General features: G+C 43.2%; 1 protein-coding gene across 3 annotated transcripts in view; it reads right to left on the bottom strand.

Annotated features, from left to right (window-relative positions):
• Positions 1–19,241, bottom strand: part of NTNG2 (netrin G2) — an 89,986-nt gene extending 70,745 nt beyond the window's left edge. Inside the window, exons 1-2 of one of the 3 annotated variants that reach the window (XM_069747576.1) lie at positions 18,606–19,241; positions 4,224–5,076 (exon numbers count right to left, since the gene is read on the bottom strand). In XM_069747576.1, coding sequence (XP_069603677.1) covers positions 4,224–4,436 — 213 coding nt within the window. In that variant the 5' untranslated portion in view covers positions 4,437–5,076; positions 18,606–19,241. The remainder of the gene's footprint in view (positions 1–4,223; positions 5,077–18,605) is intronic. The other 2 variants (XM_069747577.1, XM_069747575.1) reach the window with 2 other exon arrangements.
• Between the last annotated feature and the right edge of the window lie 1,439 nt (positions 19,242–20,680).

Genomic DNA, 20,680 nt, shown 5'->3' with positions numbered 1-20,680 from the left:
ACTAAACTGAAAAATCAGTAATACGTCCCCTACAACGTATCAAGAGCACATGAGCCTAGCAACTCCCAAGTGACAACTCCTCAGGCTGCAGACGTCATAGTGGTTGTCAGACCTCATCTCTTACAGAGGGACATGGGAAATAATGTGTCTTATTCCTGCGCAGTGATCCCCGTGGTGACCCCTGGACTCCCTCATACCGCTAGGACACAGCGGCCTCATGGCAGGCAATGGTGGTCCGCAGTAATGCAGTCGGGAACAGGCTATCTCAGCCACCAGAGTCGGGGTCACCAGTGCCTCCACTTCTCTATCCTGAAAATGGGATTCTTGCTACTCATGGAGCAATGTACTGTACCTTTAAGCGGTTAACTTGTCTTCTGTAATCAAATCTTAAAGAGGTGATCCAGAAATAGAAGCAACATGTCGTCATTACTAAACCAGCGCCTCCCTTGTCCACAGGTTGTGTCTGGTATTGTAGCTAACCGGCATTGTAGTGCAGTGATGGAGCTAGGCTGCAATATCACAAGCATCCTGTGGGGGCGCTGGTTTTCTCATCACTTTACATTTTGATTCCTTCCCTTTCTGGAGGCTCTTCTTGCTGTCAGTGATTGGGGACATTCATTGCTTATATCCAGAAGTATCAGACCTCCAACAACTTTTATATTAGGCAGTAAGTCTAAGGCTGTGTGCACACGCTGCGGATTTTGCTGCGGATCCGCAGCGGATTTGGCCGCTGCGGATCCGCAGCAGTTTTCCCAAAGTTTAAAGTACAATGTAAACCTATGGGGAAAAAAACCCGCTGTGCACATGCTGCGGAAAAAGCCGCGCGGAAACGCTGCGGATTATTTTCCGAAGCATGTCAATTGTTTGTGCGGATTCCGCAGCGGGTTTCTACCAGCACCAATAGGAAAGTGCTGGTAAAAACCCGCAGAAGAATCCACAGAACAAACCGCCTGAAAATCCGCAGTGAAAACCGCAGTGGTTTTGCACTGCAGATTTTCCAAATCCGCTGCGGAAAAATCTGCAGGAAAATCCGCAGCGTGGGCACATACCCCTAGATATGTTGGGAGTTGTAGTACCACAGGCTCAAATTACATACATCTGGACAGTCCCTTAAAATGTTACTGATTAGCTACAATACATAGAGAAGCCCTGCAACACAAGGAGACGCCACATCCGCCGCCCGGGATTAGACGAACGTCTTTATCCTTGCAGCTTCCTTATGCTTCTTCCATTAAGGCAATTGCATCCTCCAAAAGACGTCTCATTTACATAATGTATGATTTACGCTACACAGGATCCAGGAGGTTTGGCCAGACTGCAAAAGCCGCGTCGGACGCATGACAGCCCACACTGCTGCGCTACTTCTTCCAATCTCTGCCATTGTGGGGACCAAGTGCTCCCCTCAGAGCTGCTCTACATGTACAGCCCTTGGGTACCGCACAGATCAGCTCTGCACAAAGATGTCCAAGCATGCTGGGTGTACTCAAAGAGAATTTAAAGGGCCACACAGTGACGAGCGTTACCCACCCCTATATGCAACAGAACCTAACAAGCCGACTGGCCCTTAACACCTGCACATTACAGTAACAGCACAAGAAGGGTGTAAATCCAACCACAGGAACATCACACAAGGCAGACATCGCATCACACGTCTTGTCACCCGCCGGACACCACAGTCCGCTCCAAGAGAAGCGCTAAAGAGCTCTCACCTCTCCGCTGCCACAATCTGATCACTGCCCATAGGGACCCTACACCGCTAATTAACAACATGTATGGCAAGAAAGGGAAGGAAAGGAGCCCACCTGGGCAGAAGTCTAAGGAACATACCGAACAGTCATTATATGACATCTGCACAACACGTCTCCCCCAAAGCCACACAGGGTCAATAACATTCTAGGGATGGACACCCCCTTATGTACATTCTCTGCTATCATAGCAGCTATATTCTTGTACATAGGAGCAGTATTATAGTAGTTATATTCTTGTACATAGGGGCAGTAATATAGTAGTTATTTTCCTGTACATAGGGGCAGTATTAAAGTAGTTATATTCTTGTACATAGTGGGCAGTATTATAGTAGTTATATTCTTGTACATAGTGGGCAGTATTATAGTAGTAATATTCTTGTACATAGGGGGCAGTATTATAGTAGTTATATTCTTGTACATAGGGGGCAGTATTATAGTAGTTATAGTCTTGTACATAGGGGGCAGTATTATAGTAGTTATATTCTTGTACATAGGGGGCAGTATTATAGTAGTTATATTCTTGTACATAGGGGGCAGTATTATAGTAGTTATAGTCTTGTACATAGGGGGCAGTATTATAGTAGTTATATTCTTGTATATAGGAACAGTATTATAGTAACAGGAACACATGGGCTACTCGCACAGTGAACAAGTCTGTAGGAACATGCTCACACACCACCAAGAAACTTGAAGACACAAAAGAGCATAGTAGAACCAAAAACACTCAGTTTCAAAAAAATCACAGTAATCCGCAAGTGACGTTTGGTGGAGCAGCTTAGTATATATTTTTTGCAAAAAACGTATCAACCAAATACCCTGTTTTTTACATCTTTCTACTAGCACTTGCGGATTACTGTCATTTTTTGAAACTGAGTGTTTTTGGTTCTACTATGCTCTTTTGTGTCGCACAGTATTATAGTAGTTATATTCCTGTACATAGGAGCAGTATTATAGTAGTTATATTCTTGTACATAGGAACAGTATTATAGTAGTTATATTCTTGTACATAAGGGGCAGTATTATAGTAGTTATATTATTGTATATAGGAGCAGTATTATAGTAGTTACAGTATATTCTTGTACATTAGGTGCAGTATTATACCAGTTATATTCTTACACATAGGAGGCAGTATTATAGTAGTTATATTCTTGTACATAGTTATATTCTTTCACATAGAGGGCAGTATTGTAGTAGTTATATTCTTGTACATAGAGGACAATATTATAGCAGTTATATTCTTGTATATAGGGGCAGTATTATAGTAGTTATATTTTTGCGCAGGGGGCAGTATTATAGTACTTATATTCTTGTACATTGGGGGCAGTATTATAGTAGTTATATTCTTGTATATAGGGAGCAATATCATAGTTGTTATATTTTTGTACATAGGGGGCAGTATTATAGTAGTTATATTCTTGTATATAGGGGCAGTATTATAGTACTTATATTCTTGTACATTGGGGGCAGTATGATAGTAGTTATATTCTTGTACAACATGTAATTAGATAGAAGGAAATTCTGGGGCTGTGTCTTTCTCTTTTCCGGAGCAGTGGCCCCAGGATAGTGGTCCAGGCCTTGTGCTCAACATAAACTACCATCGGCCCTAAGTGCATTATTGATTGGAAGACTCAGAAATGCCTACAAAGTAGGAAAAGGGTAGTGATGTTTAAAAGCTTATGCGGGATGAACGCTGGATACAGAGAGACTTCTGAGAGGACCTTGCAGCAAACACATCAATATTTCATCACGGAAAATAAAAATCAGCTCATTTGAAAGACAGATTATTGAAGAGGAATACTGATCACCCAGGATAATTGTGGAATGTTTATGATGGCACGTCTCAATACGTCATCCGATCTGATAGGAGAATTTGTTTTTTTAAACCTTCAAAAACACATTAACTGTGTGCAAACTTTTTTTTTAATTGTAATGTTTGGAAACTTAGATTCTGATTCTTATTTACATTTGTTGTGGATTCAATTTGCAAATTAGTTATAGAAAATAGTAATAAATTGTCAGATTAAGTAGCAAAGAAAAGTTCTAAATGACATCTCTTTGCTGGTGCAGATGTGCTTGACCAGAGCCCCCAGTAAATAGGACATATGGTCCAAGGGCTGGAGTCACAGCCAGGTAAAAGGGCAGATGCCAGTTCTAATGGGCTTGAGGAGCATCTGGAAATAGCAGAGGATGGTACTCCCGAGATAGTTAACCCCTTCTATGTTTGCTAATTAACTAGCGCTACTAAAAGGTTTGGTCAGAGCACCCGATTAAAAGCAGAGTTGAACCAACCAGAGCTTTGCACCTGCACCCAATGGGCCCCTTGGCACCAGCTTTTTCTGTGTATTTGGGATACATGTCCTTTTTTTTAAGTCTTAGACAAATCCTATCTTCAAGATTTGGTATGAGGCCATGAAATCAGACATTCAGGGACCAGTTTTGTATCTTTTCCTCACCATTAGGCAGGACAGTACTTACGTGTGTGCAGAAGTACTCCGCGGGGTCACCACAGGTAATTCCAGGAGGGTCCACCTTGAGGATAGCATACTCTTTCATCACCATGGGCTTTGGTTGACAGGCATAATATTCCCAGGATGGGCCATCATCAGATGTCACCCAGGATTTACAAATGTCATAGTGTCCCAATGCCATAGGCAAGCAGTGTAAGATGAAGACAGCCAAAGGCAGCATGGCAGCTGGAGCGGACAGTGGTGTCCTCCTGGAGTGGAGATGACCAAGTTATGTAGAGGGGAAACTTCAGGGGGCTTATCTGCTACTGTCAGGATCAGCATGGAAACACTTCATTGGCTCTAATACCGATGCAATTAGGCTGTGCAGCTATGGGAGGATAGTCATGTGTGGTACATTAAAAAATCTAGAAATCTTGGACAGAACATCTAGAAGACGTTCTAGGTGATGCATAGATATTTCCCAACTATCTGGGTCTCTTTGTCTCTGCATTGACTCATAAAGGTGTTAGGCAAGACTTAGACAGCCAACTCTGGTGCACAGATCAGGACGAGAGCATGAACTCATTTTACTCTTCACAGGTCTAGAGGGTGGACATCTTTTCATCTTTAGGCTTGGAGGTCCACACGAAGGGTCCACTGACCTTCCACACTCTTGCTGGATCCAAACTTGGTCATGTAAGAACTCTAAACTCCAGGATCATTAGACCCAAGACTCTGTAGGTGTCTCCCACTGACATTGGAACCAAACCTTGGGAGGAGAGCTTGCCTGTGCGATCAGGGACCGTTGCAGTCTTCTTGGTGAGATGTCCTCGTGTTCATCTCCAGTCCAGGAACTGATGGATGTTATCCACCAGCAGCGCCTGCAAGGATATAGCGGACATGTTTACATGGGGAAAAAAATAACAACGTGCCTTGGAACTCGATCTTCAGCTATTTTATCTGCCAACCACATCCACACAACAGATGCTTTGTCTTTTCTATGGAGACATCGCTTTCCTTGCAGAATTACTGCATTTATTTCATATCACAAGGGAAAAAATAAGCTAAATGTTCACACAGAAGACACTACCTGTGGGTGATACTGCACTAGCTTCTATTTAGCTCTGCTCCATTGGGTGACTCCAGCTTAGTGACATTATCTGCTGGAGTCAGTGGTAGTCTGGAGCACTAAACTGGAGCTCCTCCGTGCTTTATACTACATCTCTGCTCTATTAGAATACATCTATAACCCATGACTCCAGCTTTGCGGCATTGTTAGATGGAATCAGTGGTAGTCTGGAGCACTAAACTGGAGCGCCTCCGTGCTTTATACTACATCTCTGCTCTATTAGAATACATCTATAACCCATGACTCCAGCTTAGTGGCATTGTTAGATGGAATCAGTGGTAGTCTGGAGCACTAAACTGGAGCGCCTCCGTGCTTTATACTACATCTCTGCTCTATTAGAACACGTCTATAACCCATGACTCCAGCTTTGCGGCATTGTTAGATGGAATCAGTGGTAGTCTGGAGCACTAAACTGGAGCGCCTCCGTGCTTTATACTACATCTCTGCTCTATTAGAACACGTCTATAACCAATGACTCTAGCTTTGCGGCATTGTCTGCTGGAGTCAGTGGTAGTCTGGAGCACTAAACTGGAGCTCCTCTGTGCTTTATACTACATCTCTGCTCTATTGGAATACATCTATAACCCATGACTCCAGCTTTGCGGCATTGTTTGATGGAGTCAGTGGTAGTCTGGATTCACCTCTCCTGTCTCAGCACTAAACTGGAGCGCCTCCGTGCTTTATACTACATCTCTGCTCTATTAGAATACGGCTAAAACCCATGACTCCAGCTTAGCGGCATTATCTGCTGGAGTCAGTGGTAGTCTGAATTATCCTCTCCTGTCTCAGCATTCAGATTGCTCCTCTATGCTTTATACTACATCTTTGCTCTATTAGAATACAGCTATAATCACAGGCTGTACTCGTTTGGAGCCTAGTGTCTCATTGGAGGATCAGGTTGTTGACTCCCCTTGCTTTACACTGCAGCTTTGCTTCTTTAGACTGGTTACGGGGCTTAGGCATAAGACCAACCCGGAGTGAGTACACTGAAAGCAGATTCCCATTACTACAAGGACAGATTTATTTCAATCTAAGTAAAAAGCCCAGAAGTTCTTTGCAATATGTCAGTAAATGCAGATGATGTATGCGTCTCTCTGACAACACTTCTTGGCCTTGGGTTCTGCGTATTCTGTTTTATCATATGGACACTCGGCACCATACTAACCAATCAGTAAAGCATTTGACCCGATCAGTAGCCATGAGGTCCACTACTCTAATAAAATCACAGGGACAGGAAGTGTTGTCATGAGGACACAGCCAGTGGGGCTCTTTTCAAAAGGAATAAGATATTTAGAAAAATGTTTTCACCCCGAGGGGGAATTATTAGGATGAACAAACGGATGGCATTTAATTGGGAAACCTATATTAGCCACTAAACAAAGCGACAAAGGGCAACGTGGGAGATGCAGCAATTAAATCCCATAAAACTAACAGAGAAATCGTGTTTGTGTCTGCCGACCGGAGCGGCATCCGCGAACAGGGTTTAAATATTTTACAAGAGAAAAGCAATTTAGGTCGTAACAGAAGTGAATTAAAAATTAAAATTTCACTTCCGTATATATTAAATGTGTATATTAAAAAACAGCGGAGATTACAGTGTAACGAGGGCGACGGGAAGGGGAGGCGTGGCCTAAGGCAGACGCGGAAAAAGGGGGCGTACCGGCAAAAATCACACAGCGCCCCCAGCATGGGGCAGAGACCCTTCCCACTTCCTTCTGCTCTGCACAGAGTTCTGCACAGGTTTCCATCAGTCAGAGACTGGGCCCCTTCTCTCCAAGGGCCACGTTGTATCTACAGGGGTAACTCAAAAATTAAACAAAAAAAGCCCAAAATCAAAATGCTAATAACAAAAATTGCTGAGTATTATGTTCAGTCCACTCCTGGATTATCAGAATTTCAAAACCATCATTTGAAGTAAATTCCTTTAATCTGAAATTAAAGGGATGTGTCAGATTAGGACATTGAGTATCAAACTGATATTTAAAAAAAAAAAATGCAGAAAATCAAAATTCTAAGAAAAAACTGTAGCCTCTGATTCAATTTTCTTTGGTTTACTCCTGGATTATCAGACTTTATAGATCATCAGATGACACATTAAAGGAATTTGTAGACCAATGGATGCCAGATTGAAGTGATTTTACTAAATAAATGCGTCTTTCTCTTGTCGACATATTCACAGTGTTCACAGAAAATGGTGTTCTGCCTCTTTAAGAGGATTTAGGACTTTATTATGACACAGTGACCAAGCATGCTCATGTAGGAAGGGTCAGAGCTGAAATCTAGGAGAAAATCAAGAGCAAATATTAGGTTTTGCAGGCCGGGTGCTGCGGGAATAGTATGCACACATTGATCTGAGTTATAGCATTCATATATCTGCGTTAAGGTCTCTTTCGTCCCCCTCCCAAATGTGAAGACCACCTGATTGAGACAAATGACCAGAGCGGCCAAAAATCCATCTCTCATCCCCCAGATCCGAAGGTTATTGAGATTGCACGGAGCAGGGCACCTCATCTTCACCCCCGCCCCGCCATTAATGCCTGCGGAGGATTATTACATGGCGGCTCCTGTCCGCCATCTCATCTACACAACCTCACGTCTCATGCGGTTCCCAATTAATGCCAGAGACTTTTCAGCCACAAGTGTTACTAGTGCAGGAGGGAAACTGTGCGGCCCAAAAAAAAAAACCTCATTAAATCTCCGATAATAGAATAATTAACCCTTAAAAGGGAACAAATAGGGATGGAATGCATTAAAGAGACAGCGCTTATTATTGGAGCCAATATTATTCTAAGACACTTGAACATTGCACAAAAGCTTTGGGGATAATTAATAACGATCCGATTATTAAAGGTTAAAAGAAATATATGACAAATTCGGAACTTTATAGACACCCAAGATGGTGACCAGGCATTATTATATTAGGAGTTTTAGGTTTAGTAAAAGGAGGTGGGAGCAAAGAGGCAACATATACAGTATACTGTCTGTAATCAGTCCTGAGCGCACAAAAGAGGTCGTTATGACGGAAAATCAACATTTAAACGACTGAACTGGTATTGGAGCAGTTATATTCTTGTACGTAGGGGGCAGTATTATGGTCATTATATTCTTGTACATAGGGGGCAGTATTATAGTAGTTATATTCTTCTACATAGGGGCAGTATTATAGTAGTTATATTCTTGTACATAGGGGCAGTATTATAGTAATTATATTCTTGTACATAGGGAGCAGTATTATATTAGTTATATTCTTCTACATAGGGGGCAGTAATATAGTAATTATATTCTTGTACATAGGGGCAGTATTATAGTAGTTATATTCTTGTACATAGGAGGCAGTATTATAGTAGTTATTCTTGTACATAGGAGCAGTATTATAGCAATTATATTCTTGTACATAGGGGCAGTATTATAGTAGTTATATTCTTGTACATAGGGAGCAGTATTATAGTAATTATATTCTTGTACATAGGGGCAGTATTATAGTAGTTATATTCTTGTACATAGGAGGCAGTATTATAGTAGTTATTCTTGTACATAGGAGCAGTATTATAGCAATTATATTCTTGTACATAGGGGCAGTATTATAGTAGTTATATTCTTGTACATAGGGAGCAGTATTATAGTAGTTATATTCTTGTACATAGGGAGCAGTATTATAGTAGTTATATTCTTGTACATAGGGTGAGTATTATCTATATACATAATTGTCTAAGGGGTACTTCCGTCTGTCTGTCCTTCTGTCATGGTTATTCGTTCGCTGATTGGTCTCGGCAGCTGCCTGTCATGGCTGCCGCGACCAATCAGCGACGGCCACAGTCCGATTAGTCCCTCCCCTACTCCCTTGCACTCACTGCCCGGCGCCCGCTCTGTAATCCCCTCCACTCACCGCTCACACAGGGTTAATGGCAGCGGTAACGGCCCGCGGTGTAACGCACTCCGTTACCGCTGCTATTAACCCTGTGTCCCCAACTATTTACTATTGATGCTGGCTATGCAGCATCAATAGTAAAAATATGACATGTTAAAAATAATAAAAAAACAAAAAACCTGCTATACTCACCCTCCGCCACCTTTCTAGCTCCTCTTCACGCTCCCGGGACCGCTCCATTGCAAGCGGCAGCTTCCGGTCCCGTCCCAGGGCTGGTGTGCGACAAGGACCTGCCGTGACGTCACGGTCATCATAGGTCCTGCTCACACCAGCCCTGGGACCGCAAGCTGCCGCTTGCAATGGAGCGGTCCCGGGAGCGTGAAGAGGAGCGAGAAAGGCGGCGGATGGTGAGTATAGCAGGACTTCAACGGGCTATAGGTGAGTATATGTTTATTTTATTTTTTTAAGTCTCTATACTACATGGCTCTGTGCTGGGCAATATACTACGTGACTGGACAATATACTACGTGGCTCTGCTATATACTATGTGGCTGGGCAATATACTACGTGGCTCTGCTATATACTATGTGGCTGGGCAATATGTGACTGGGCAATATACTACGTGGGCTGTGCTATATACTATGTGGCTGGGCAATACGTGACTGGGCAATATACTACGTGGCTCTGCTATATACTATGTGGCTGGGCAATATGTGACTGGGCAATATACTACGTGGGCTGTGCTATATACTATGTGGCTGGGCAATACGTGACTGGGCAATATACTACGTGGCTGGGCAATATACTACGTGGACTGTGCAATATACTATGTGGACATGCATATTCTAGAATACCCGATGCATTAGAATTGGGCCACCATCTAGTAGTAGTTATATTCTTGCACATAGGGGCAGTATTATAATAATTATATTATTGTACATAGGGGCAGTCAGTATTATAGTAGCTATATTCTTCTACATAGGAGCAGTATTATAGTAGTTATATTCTTGTACATAGGGGCAGTATTAAAAATAGTTATATTCTTGTACATAGGGGAAGTATTATAGTAGTTATATTCTTGTACATGAGAGCAGTATTATAGTAGTTATATTCTTGTACATAAGGGAAGTATTATAGTAGTTATATTCTTGTACATAGGGGAAGTATTATAGTAGTTATATTCTTGTACATGAGAGCAGTATTATAGTAGTTATATTCTTGTACATAAGGGAAGTATTATAGTAGTTATATTCTTGTACATAGGGGAAGTATTATAGTAGTTATATTCTTGTACATAGGAGCAATATTATAGTAGTTATATTCTTGTACATAGGAGCAGTATTATAGTAGTTATATTCTTGTACACAGGGGGCAGTATTATAGTAGTTATATTCTTGCATATAGCAGCAGTATTATAGTACTTATATTCTTGTACATAGGGGGCAGTATTATAGTAGTTATATTCTTGTACATAAGGGAAGTATTATAGTAGTTATATTCTTGTACATAGGGGAAGTATTATAGTAGTTATATTCTTGTACATAGGAGCAATATTATAGTAGTTATATTCTTGCATATAGCAGCAGTATTATAGTAGTTATATTCTTGTACACAGGGGGCAGTATTATAGTAGTTATATTCTTGCATATAGCAGCAGTATTATAGTACTTATATTCTTGTACATAGGGGGCAGTATTATAGTAGTTATATTCTTGTACATAAGGGAAGTATTATAGTAGTTATATTCTTGTACATAGGGTCAGTATTATAGCAGTTATATTCTTGTACATAGGGGGCAGTATTATAGTAGTTATATTCTTGCATATAGCAGCAGTATTATAGTAGTTATATTCTTGTACATAGGGGGCAGTATTATAGTAGTTATATTCTTGTACATAGGATCAGTATTATAGTAGCTATATTCTTGTACATAGGGGAAGTATAGTCCTTGTAGATTGTGAGCCCTCGCGGGCAGGGTCCTCTCTCCTCCTGTACCAGTTGTGACTTGTATTGTTCAAGATTATTGTACTTGTTTTATTATGTATACCCCTCCTCACATGTAAAGCGCCATGGCATAAATGGCGCTATAATAATAAATAATAATAATAATAAGTTATATTCTTGTACATAGGGGGAGTATTATAGTAGTTATATTCTTGTATATAGCAGCAGTGTTATAGTAGTTATAACATAGAAGCAGTATTATAGTAGTTATATTCTTGTACATAGTGGAAGTATTATAGTAGTTATATTCTTGTACTTAGGGTCAGTATTATAGTAGCTATATTGTTGTACATAGGAGAAGTATTATAGTAGTTATATTCTTGTACATAGGGGCAGTATCATAGTATATTCTTGTACATGAACAGTATTATAGTAGTTACATTCTTGTACATAGGGGAAGTATTATAGTAGTTATATTCTTGCACATAGGGGCAGTATTATAGTATATTCTTGTACACTGGAGCAGTATTATAGTAGTTATATTCTTCTACATAGGGGTAGTATTATAGTATAATCTTGTACACTGGAGCAGTATTCTAGTAGTTATGTTCTTATACCGGGTCAGTGTTACAGTAATATATTCTTGGATGTAACAACAGTAGTATTTTATAATATACAGAACATGTTGTGCGATATTATAGTAGTTCCAGACTTTTCCATGAGTACGTGTTATGATAGAAATCATGAATAAAAGATGGTAACAGGTTTATGTAGGATGTCAGGGTTTACTTTTGAGAACCTGAGTGCAGTCAGTGATCAAAGGTCCGATAAGCCCAGAGTCTGGAGCGTTATAAGAGCAGCGGCTGACTTCAGTCACAAGTAGGGATGTAAATGTCTCTGGCGGAGATATGTGACATAAAATAGCTGTCATGGGGAACAGGGGGTTTTCTGTCTCTCCTATCATTCAACGTATTAGAAGAAACTACATTTTCACCCTAGGGTGATAACAGAGTACAATAGATTTTATTCACCTGCTCAGCAGATGGGGAGAGGACAGATATGAGTTTTGTGTCATTTTAAATAGAGATATTGTTAGATACGGATAGTGTATTACACTGTAAGTTACATGGAGAACAATCGTGTTCCCTAATTTCCATGCACAGAATACAGAAAAATCCAGGATTTAAAGGGGCAGGCAACCATCAAGGCAGCTGTGGTTTTCAGCCTCTGGAAATGTAGCAAAGCTGGAGCCATATAGTATAACATTGTAAAAAAGAAACTGAGCAGCAATCCTCAATTCATTAGCTGCTAGATTGATCAGATACATGCTGTTTTACATAGGACTGCAGTAAAGCCTACCATAATATGAAAACCCTGAGAATAATTACAATTTGCAAACAATACAGCCCTACCAAGTGTGTAGGATGGATTCCACTCTACTACATCTGCACATTTTCTGAAATAAAGACATAACTGGGAGATGATAATCTGGAAACTTTGTGCCCCCCTCCCAGCTGGGCTCTTTATAGTGGCTTGGTGAGCAGATGCACCAGCCACCAGGCTCCTTAATGAGGGGATTTCATGTAATGAGCCTGTAGATATCTGTAAGGTAACAGAATGGGTGATGTATTATTTATCTGCAGTCAAGGTGCTGAAATCATCCACTAATGGTGCCGGTACATCTGTGTCCCATTCATTAAATACGCACGCGTTTGACATGTATATATGTGTGTACGGTGATGTAGCAGAACACAATCTGCAATTTAAAGTGTTTCCATATATTGGCTACATTCACTATACAGACAGAAAGGCCTGTGTGCGAGACATCCACTACATCCACAGGGGCACAGGAGACCAAAGGACAGAACTAGCCCCGACAGCTGGCTACACATAAAACAATTGGGCTCAGTGCAGTCCCATGTAAAACACAGATAATGTGGTGTTAGGATACCATATCTGTCTAATATCTCTTTATCTCACATCTATCTAAAATCTCTCCTATTTATTTCACATCTATGTATCTATCAAGAGAAAAAAGTAAAAGTATCACCCAGGTATAACGAGGGTGTAAAGCCTGGGTGATGACATAACAGACAAGACAAAGTAGGCAGCGTGCCAAGTGTGCAACGCAGCGGAGAACACCACTGACCTATATCTTGGGTAAGGTTTTGGCTCCCAAAAATACAATCAGCTTTTCAGAAGCATGGGAAAGTTGTGTGCAAAGTGTGGACACATTATCCATTCATTAACATAGTTATGTACAACAGATTACTACAAAGTGTCAGCGCTGAATGAGAAATACCCATAATACGTTCTAGCACATAACGTGCCGCGATCCAGGGTGATCACAGGTGGAAACCGCTGCACAGGTCCAGAGTCCGCACACACTTTTATTTTGTGTGTTTGGAGAGTTCCTATTTTGCCTTGTCTATCTATCTACCATCTACTATCTTTCTCTCTCTATTATCTATATACATATCTATTATCTCTATTGTCTATCTATCTACCATCTATTATCCATCTATCTATTTATCCCATATCTATCTATGAATCTAATATCGATTATCTAATATATTACCTTTCTCTATTATATATCTCCTATCTATCTGTTATCTATGTCCTATATATCTATCTATTGATCTATTATCTATCACCTATTTAAGGGTCTAATATCTATTACCTCTCTCTATTATCTATGTCCTATATATATATATATATATATATATATATATATATATTTATATTTATTTTATCTATCTGTGTGTCTAATATCCATTACCTCTCTCTCTATTATCTATTTCCTATCTATGTATCAGATATCTATTATCTCTCTGTCTCCTATCTATTGATCTATTTATATATCTTTTATCCATCACCTATCTTTATATTATGTATGTCTTGTATATCTATTATCTTTCTATCTCTATATTATCTCTGTTTATTTTCTATCTATCAGACACAGATAGAAGATGGCCTCTGAACTCATCATCTTGCACCCGCTTATATGTCTGTGAGTAACGCCACTTGCTGCTTTGGAGGTGGATGTGGCCCCTGTGAACAGGTTGCCCCAATGGTTTAGGGCAGCACGGTGGCTCAGTGGATAGCATTGCAGCGCTGGGGTCCTGCGTTCTAATCCCACCTTGGACAACATCTGCAAGGAGTTTGTATGTTCTCCCCATGTTTGTGTGGGTTTCCTCCGGACACTCCGGTTTCCTCCCACATTCCAAAGACATACTGATAGGGAATTTAGATTGTGAGGCCCAATGGGGACAGTGATGATAATGTGTGCAAAATGTAAAGCGCTGCGGAATATGTTAGCGCTATATAAAAATAAAGATTATTATTATTATTACTATTAATTGTTTGTCCGTCCCTGTCTCTGTCTACCTAAATACCTACAAAATGACAAAACATGACCAATACCTCTTTACAGAATGAATCAAATGTGAACAGGTACAAGCTGCTGTGACTGCTTTATATCATCTACAGAATACAGCAGCCACTGTATGCAAAGAAATATGCAAAAAAATTGAATATATTAATTATTTTAAACTGTGTCTATCTCACATCCATCTATCTCCTCCTCTGGCACAATCATACTGCAGTCTGAGGCTTTAAGGACTTTAGTTTTTTAATTATTAAATATATTTTATTTTACCTTACAATTTATCTTCCCCGCTACGTTTTTCTATCTCTCTCTGGCACGCTACCAGTTAATTTTACAGACTAATCCTTTGAAGACTTTTTTAATTGTGAAATATATTTGCTCTCATGACTTCCACTCTACAGGAATAATGGACATTCTCGCACTCGTTCACATTTACACCTTCCGGCTGTAGATATTTACACCCTACAACCCCAGCCGCCCTTGTACTAACCGCGCCACAGCCGCTGTGTGTGAAGGCGACCTTCCAAGTCGTCCCCAAGGTCGCTGGGGCATGGTGTCAATACGACCCCTTAGAAGTTTGTTGCCGGGATGTGGCGGGCCTGTACAGCAGCAGACATTATTACATCCAGGCTCGGAGCTGAGGATCGATGACTCTTCCCTCCTTTTAGAAGAACTTACTCACCACTGGGGACTGATAAGCCGAGTATTGTGAACATGAAATTAGATTGGAGCTGGATACATAAACCTGAGTTTCCCTTTTCTCTTGGTTATTTTTTCCTTTCTATCGAGTCGACATTTTCCGGGATACATTAACCCTTTCTTTCTTTTACCTTGATGCAATATTTTTAATGTACCTGGAACCTTTTTCGCTGCACTAATAAATTGGTGAAGTTTTATATCCGGACTCCTTTGCTTGCTTTGTCATTTACTCGTTCTTGCCTTTTCCAATAACAAGGCCTACAAGTCAAGTATGGGGTCATGTGATGGCGCTAACTTTCCAATTACTAGTGCCCCATTTCAGTGTATCTTGCCCTGGCAATAATGTCATCAGCGCCATCGTGTCATTATTTCCGTGTATGGCGCGGGCAGCCTGGCAGGGACACACTGAGACTCCAGGACCCTATTGTTGGGACTGGACCCCACTAATTACACCCCATAACCATCCCCTTATTCACAATTCAGAACAGTTATTAAAGGGAGGGCAGAGGCTGCAGTCACACCCAGGTCCTGGAGCCCGAGATGAGCAGAAAGTGATAGCGGGGGAATTATGATGCCAATCATTGCTATATTAACCTCTGCTGGTCATTTTAGGATGAGCGCCCAGCATAAGGGCATAGCAGGTGTCCATATACATCCAAAGGGAAGGACAGGCAGGTGCCACAAGGAACCATAGGCCATGGTATTTAGGTACTGGGCTAAAAAGCAGAGCTCACCACGGCCACCATGCATGTGCCCCAATGAGTTAATGAAGCGCGCAGACATGGCATAGAAGCAACGACAGATGGGATGTTCTGCAGCAGCCTGTACCAGGGAGCGCCGAGGCTTCATAAATAAATGATATTAGTGATTGTGCTTATATAGGGTCATGTCGGAATAATCCCGGACCCCTACACTAGGTGCACTATAGGAGTATAGGACCACCGGAGGGAAACATCATATCATTATTCTAAAAAAACAGGTTCATTCTCAGAGAAGCCATTTATTCCTGTCCTGGAGGACGAAGTGTGAGGACTGGAAGAAACCTTCGGATAAGAGATCATGTGTCTAAGAGATTCATCATCTATGGTGTCATGTGATGTAATGTCCGACTGTCCTGCTGATGTCTGAACTATCTACCCATCGTGTATCCATCCCATATTTATCCAGGATGTAGCTGTCAATCTATCTCACATTATCCATCTCATATTTATCCATCTAGAAATTTACTGCAAATGTATCTCAGTTATTTATCTCTCATATCTATGTATATTATATATCTATATTTCTTCGTATAACTATGTAGGTAGCTCTCCTGTATATCTATTGCTTATATATATATATATATATATATATATATATATATATATATATATATATATATATTATCTATATAGAGATATATATATATATATATAAATATATATATATATATTTATAACCATCTATCTCCAATCAAACTATTCATTACCTAACTATAGTTATCTCTCATATCTATGAATGATCTATGTATATCAATGTAGCTTTCCTGTCTATCTAGAATAAAACATAAATAAATCCATCTATCCCAGTATTCCACAGCACACACACAGATTGCTGCCCAATAATTGGAGTTTCTATGTGCAGAGTGTGCTAACAGTTTAGAAAACTCCCCGAGAGCAGCAGAAATGCGGGTACTATAGAGTGATGAATGCAGATCGGAATATGTCATAAAATGGCTTAATATGCAGATCAAGTATCAGGGCTGCTGTTTATTTGTCAATCCGGGGAGAATCTGCTTGCACTGCAAATGTTTCCATGAACTGATCCACTAACTATGAGAGAGAGAGGCAAGAACCTCACACACAAACTAATGTGACATTACAGCTCCATTGTGCTGACTGCAAACCCACAACCCAGGGGCGAGGAGAGGGGCTGATAGCCAAACTTCTATTCCAATCACATCCTCCTAAGCACTAATGTGGAAGCCTCACTGCCCTCCACACAGCTCAGGAAGAGTATACATATATACACATCCACAGCTGGCAGAAGTACCCCAAGGTAACTCACAGCCCTGGACCCACTGGGCAACCGGCCCGAGAGGGAGGAAAGGAACTAATAAACTTCCCACAAACTGTAAATACTAAGAACACACTGTATGGGTTAGATAGATAGATAGATAGATAGATAGATAGATAGATAACATAGATAGATAACATAGATAGATAACATAGATAGATATATAACACAGATAGATAAATAGATAGATAGATAACACAGAGATATAGATAACAGATAGATAGATAGATAACACAGATAGATAGATGATAGATAGATAGAAGGAATGAGATAGATAGAAGGAATGAGATAGATAGATAGAAGGAAGGAATGAGATAGATAGATAGATAGATAGATAGATAGATAGATAGATAGATAGATAGATAGATAGATAGATACAAGGAATGAGATAGATAGAAGGAATGAGATAGATAGATATATCTGTAGAAAGATAGACAGATAGGAGATAGATAATATATATGTGATAGATACATAGATAGATGTGTGTGCTGCCCCCAGTTCAGGTGGTTGTCGACCCCCCCCCCCCCCTTGTGGTCCCGGATGAGCCCCCCCCTTAGCTGTGTGCTGCCCCCGGTACCCCTGAGGCTTGTGGTCCCGGATGAGTCCCCCTTAGCTGTGTGCTGCCCCCGGTACCCCTGAGGCTTGTGGTCCCGGATGAGCCCCCCTTAGCCGTGTGCTGCCCCCGGTACCCCTGAGGCTTGTGGTCCCGGATGAGCCCCCCTTAGCTGTGTGCTGCCCCCGGTACCCCTGAGGCTTGTGGTCCCGGATGAGTCCCCCTTAGCTGTGTGCTGCCCCCGGTACCCCTGAGGCTTGTGGTCCCGGATGAGCCCCCCTTAGCTGTGTGCTGCCCCCGGTACCCCTGAGGCTTGTGGTCCCGGATGAGCCCCCCTTAGCCGTGTGCTGCCCCCGGTACCCCTGAGGCTTGTGGTCCCGGATGAGCCCCCCTTAGCTGTGTGCTGCCCCCGGTACCCCTGAGGCTTGTGGTCCCGGATGAGCCCCCCTTAGCCGTGTGCTGCCCCCGGTACCCCTGAGGCTTGTGGTCCCGGATGAGTCCCCCTTAGCTGTGTGCTGCCCCCGGTACCCCTGAGGCTTGTGGTCCCGGATGAGCCCCCCTTAGCCGTGTGCTGCCCCCGGTACCCCTGAGGCTTGTGGTCCCGGATGAGCCCCCCTTAGCCGTGTGCTGCCCCCGGTACCCCTGAGGCTTGTGGTCCCGGATGAGCCCCCCTTAGCTGTGTGCTGCCCCCGGTACTGCTGAGGCTTGTGGTCCCGGATGAGCCCCCCTTAGCCGTGTGCTGCCCCCGGTACCGCTGAGGGCTGCTCTCCTTACCGCTGCGCAGTCCGCGCACTTTCCACTTCCAGATTTCCGCGAGTCTTACATTCTGGTAATGATCCGCGATCAGTCGGCTGCTCCCCGGATTCCTGTGCACAAATCACCTGCAAACTTTTCTGTGTCCCAGGTCTCCGTCCAGTGTGCAGCCCCCGGCGGCTCCGCTCCTTCCAGACACCGGCAGATGGCAGCGGCTTAGGAAATCTCCCTCCGCTTCCTACCTCTCCAAGTTATTACTGAGGCTAAATCCTTGAGCCATCACTTTCAATCGCAGCTTTTTATCTCAGGGCACGAACCAGGCTGCGTAACTTCCTCCAGAGCTCCGTGCACCATCCCACCACAGAGCAATGTGCTTCTTAAAGGCGCCTCACTGTGTGTGCGGGAGCACAGCACCGGCTCTGTGGACAGCTCCTCACACAGCTCCGTATGGAGAGCCTGACTGATCGGCACCACCCTGTAAGGAGAGCCTGACTGATCGGCACCACCCTGTAAGGAGAGCCTGACTGATCGGCACCACCCTGTATAGAGAGCCTGATCTGATCGGCACCACCCTGTATGGAGAGCCTGATCTGATCGGCACCACCCTGTAAGGAGAGCCTGACTGATCGGCACCACCCTGTATAGAGAGCCTGATCTGATCGGCACCACCCTGTATGGAGAGCCTGATCTGATCGGCACCACCCTGTAAGGAGAGCCTGATCTGATCGGCACCACCCTGTATGGAGAGCCTGATCTGATCGGCACCACCCTGTAAGGAGAGCCTGATCTGATCGGCACCACCCTGTAAGGAGAGCCTGACTGATCGGCACCACCCTGTATAGAGAGCCTGATCTGATCGGCACCACCCTGTATGGAGAGCCTGATCTGATCGGCACCACCCTGTAAGGAGAGCCTGATCTGATCGGCACCACCCTGTATGGAGAGCCTGATCTGATCGGCACCACCCTGTAAGGAGAGCCTGACTGATCGGCACCACCCTGTATAGAGAGCCTGATCTGATCGGCACCACCCTGTATGGAGAGCCTGATCTGATCGGCACCACCCAGTATAGAGAGCCTGACTGATCGGCACCACCCTGTATGGAGAGCCTGATCTGATCGGCACCACCCTGTAAGGAAAGCCTGACTGATCGGCACCACCCTGTATAGAGAGCCTGATCTGATCAGTACCACCCTGTATAGAGAGAGCCTGACTGATCGGCACCACCCTGTATAGAGAGACTGATCTGATCGGCACCACCCTGTATAGAGAGCCTGACTGATCGGCACCACCCTGTATGGAGCCTGACTGATCGGCACCACCCTGTATGGAGAGCCTGACTGATCGGCACCACCCTGTATGGAGAGCCTGATCTGATCGGCACCACCCTGTATAGAGAGCCTGACTGATCGGCACCACCCTTTATGGAGAGCCTGATCTGATCGGCACCACCCTGTATAGAGAGCCTGATCTGATCGGCACCACCCTGTATAGAGAGCCTGATCTGATCGGCACCACCCTGTATGGAGAGCCTGATCTGATCGGCACCACCCTGTATGGAGAGCCTGATCTGATCGGCACCACCCTGTATGGAGAGCCTGATCTGATCGGCACCACCCTGTATGGAGAGCCTGATCTGATCGACACCACCCTGTATGGAGAGCCTGATCTGATCGGCACCACCCTGTATGGAGAGCCTGATCTGATCGGCAGCACCCTGTATGGAGAGCCTGATCTGATCGGCACCACCCTGTATGGAGAGCCTGATCTGATCGGCACCACCCTGTATACAGAACCTGATCTGATCGACACCACCCTGTATGGAGAGCCTGATCTGATCGGCACCACCCCGAATAGAGAGCCTGATCTGATCGGCACCACCTTGTATACAGAGCCTGATCTGATCGGCACCACCCTGTATGGAGAGCCTGATCTGATCGGCACCACCCTGTATTGAGAGCCTGATCTGATCGGCACCACCCTGTATGGAGAGCCTGATCTGATCGGCACCACCCTGTATGGAGAGCCTGATCTGATCGGCACCACCCTGTATGGAGAGCCTGATCTGATCGGCACCACCCTGTATGGAGAGCCTG

The sequence above is a fragment of the Ranitomeya imitator genome, chromosome 2 (genome assembly GCF_032444005.1).
Source record: "Ranitomeya imitator isolate aRanImi1 chromosome 2, aRanImi1.pri, whole genome shotgun sequence".
NCBI classification, from domain to species: domain Eukaryota; kingdom Metazoa; phylum Chordata; class Amphibia; order Anura; family Dendrobatidae; genus Ranitomeya; species Ranitomeya imitator.
This window is presented reverse-complemented; position numbering and strand designations above follow the sequence as displayed.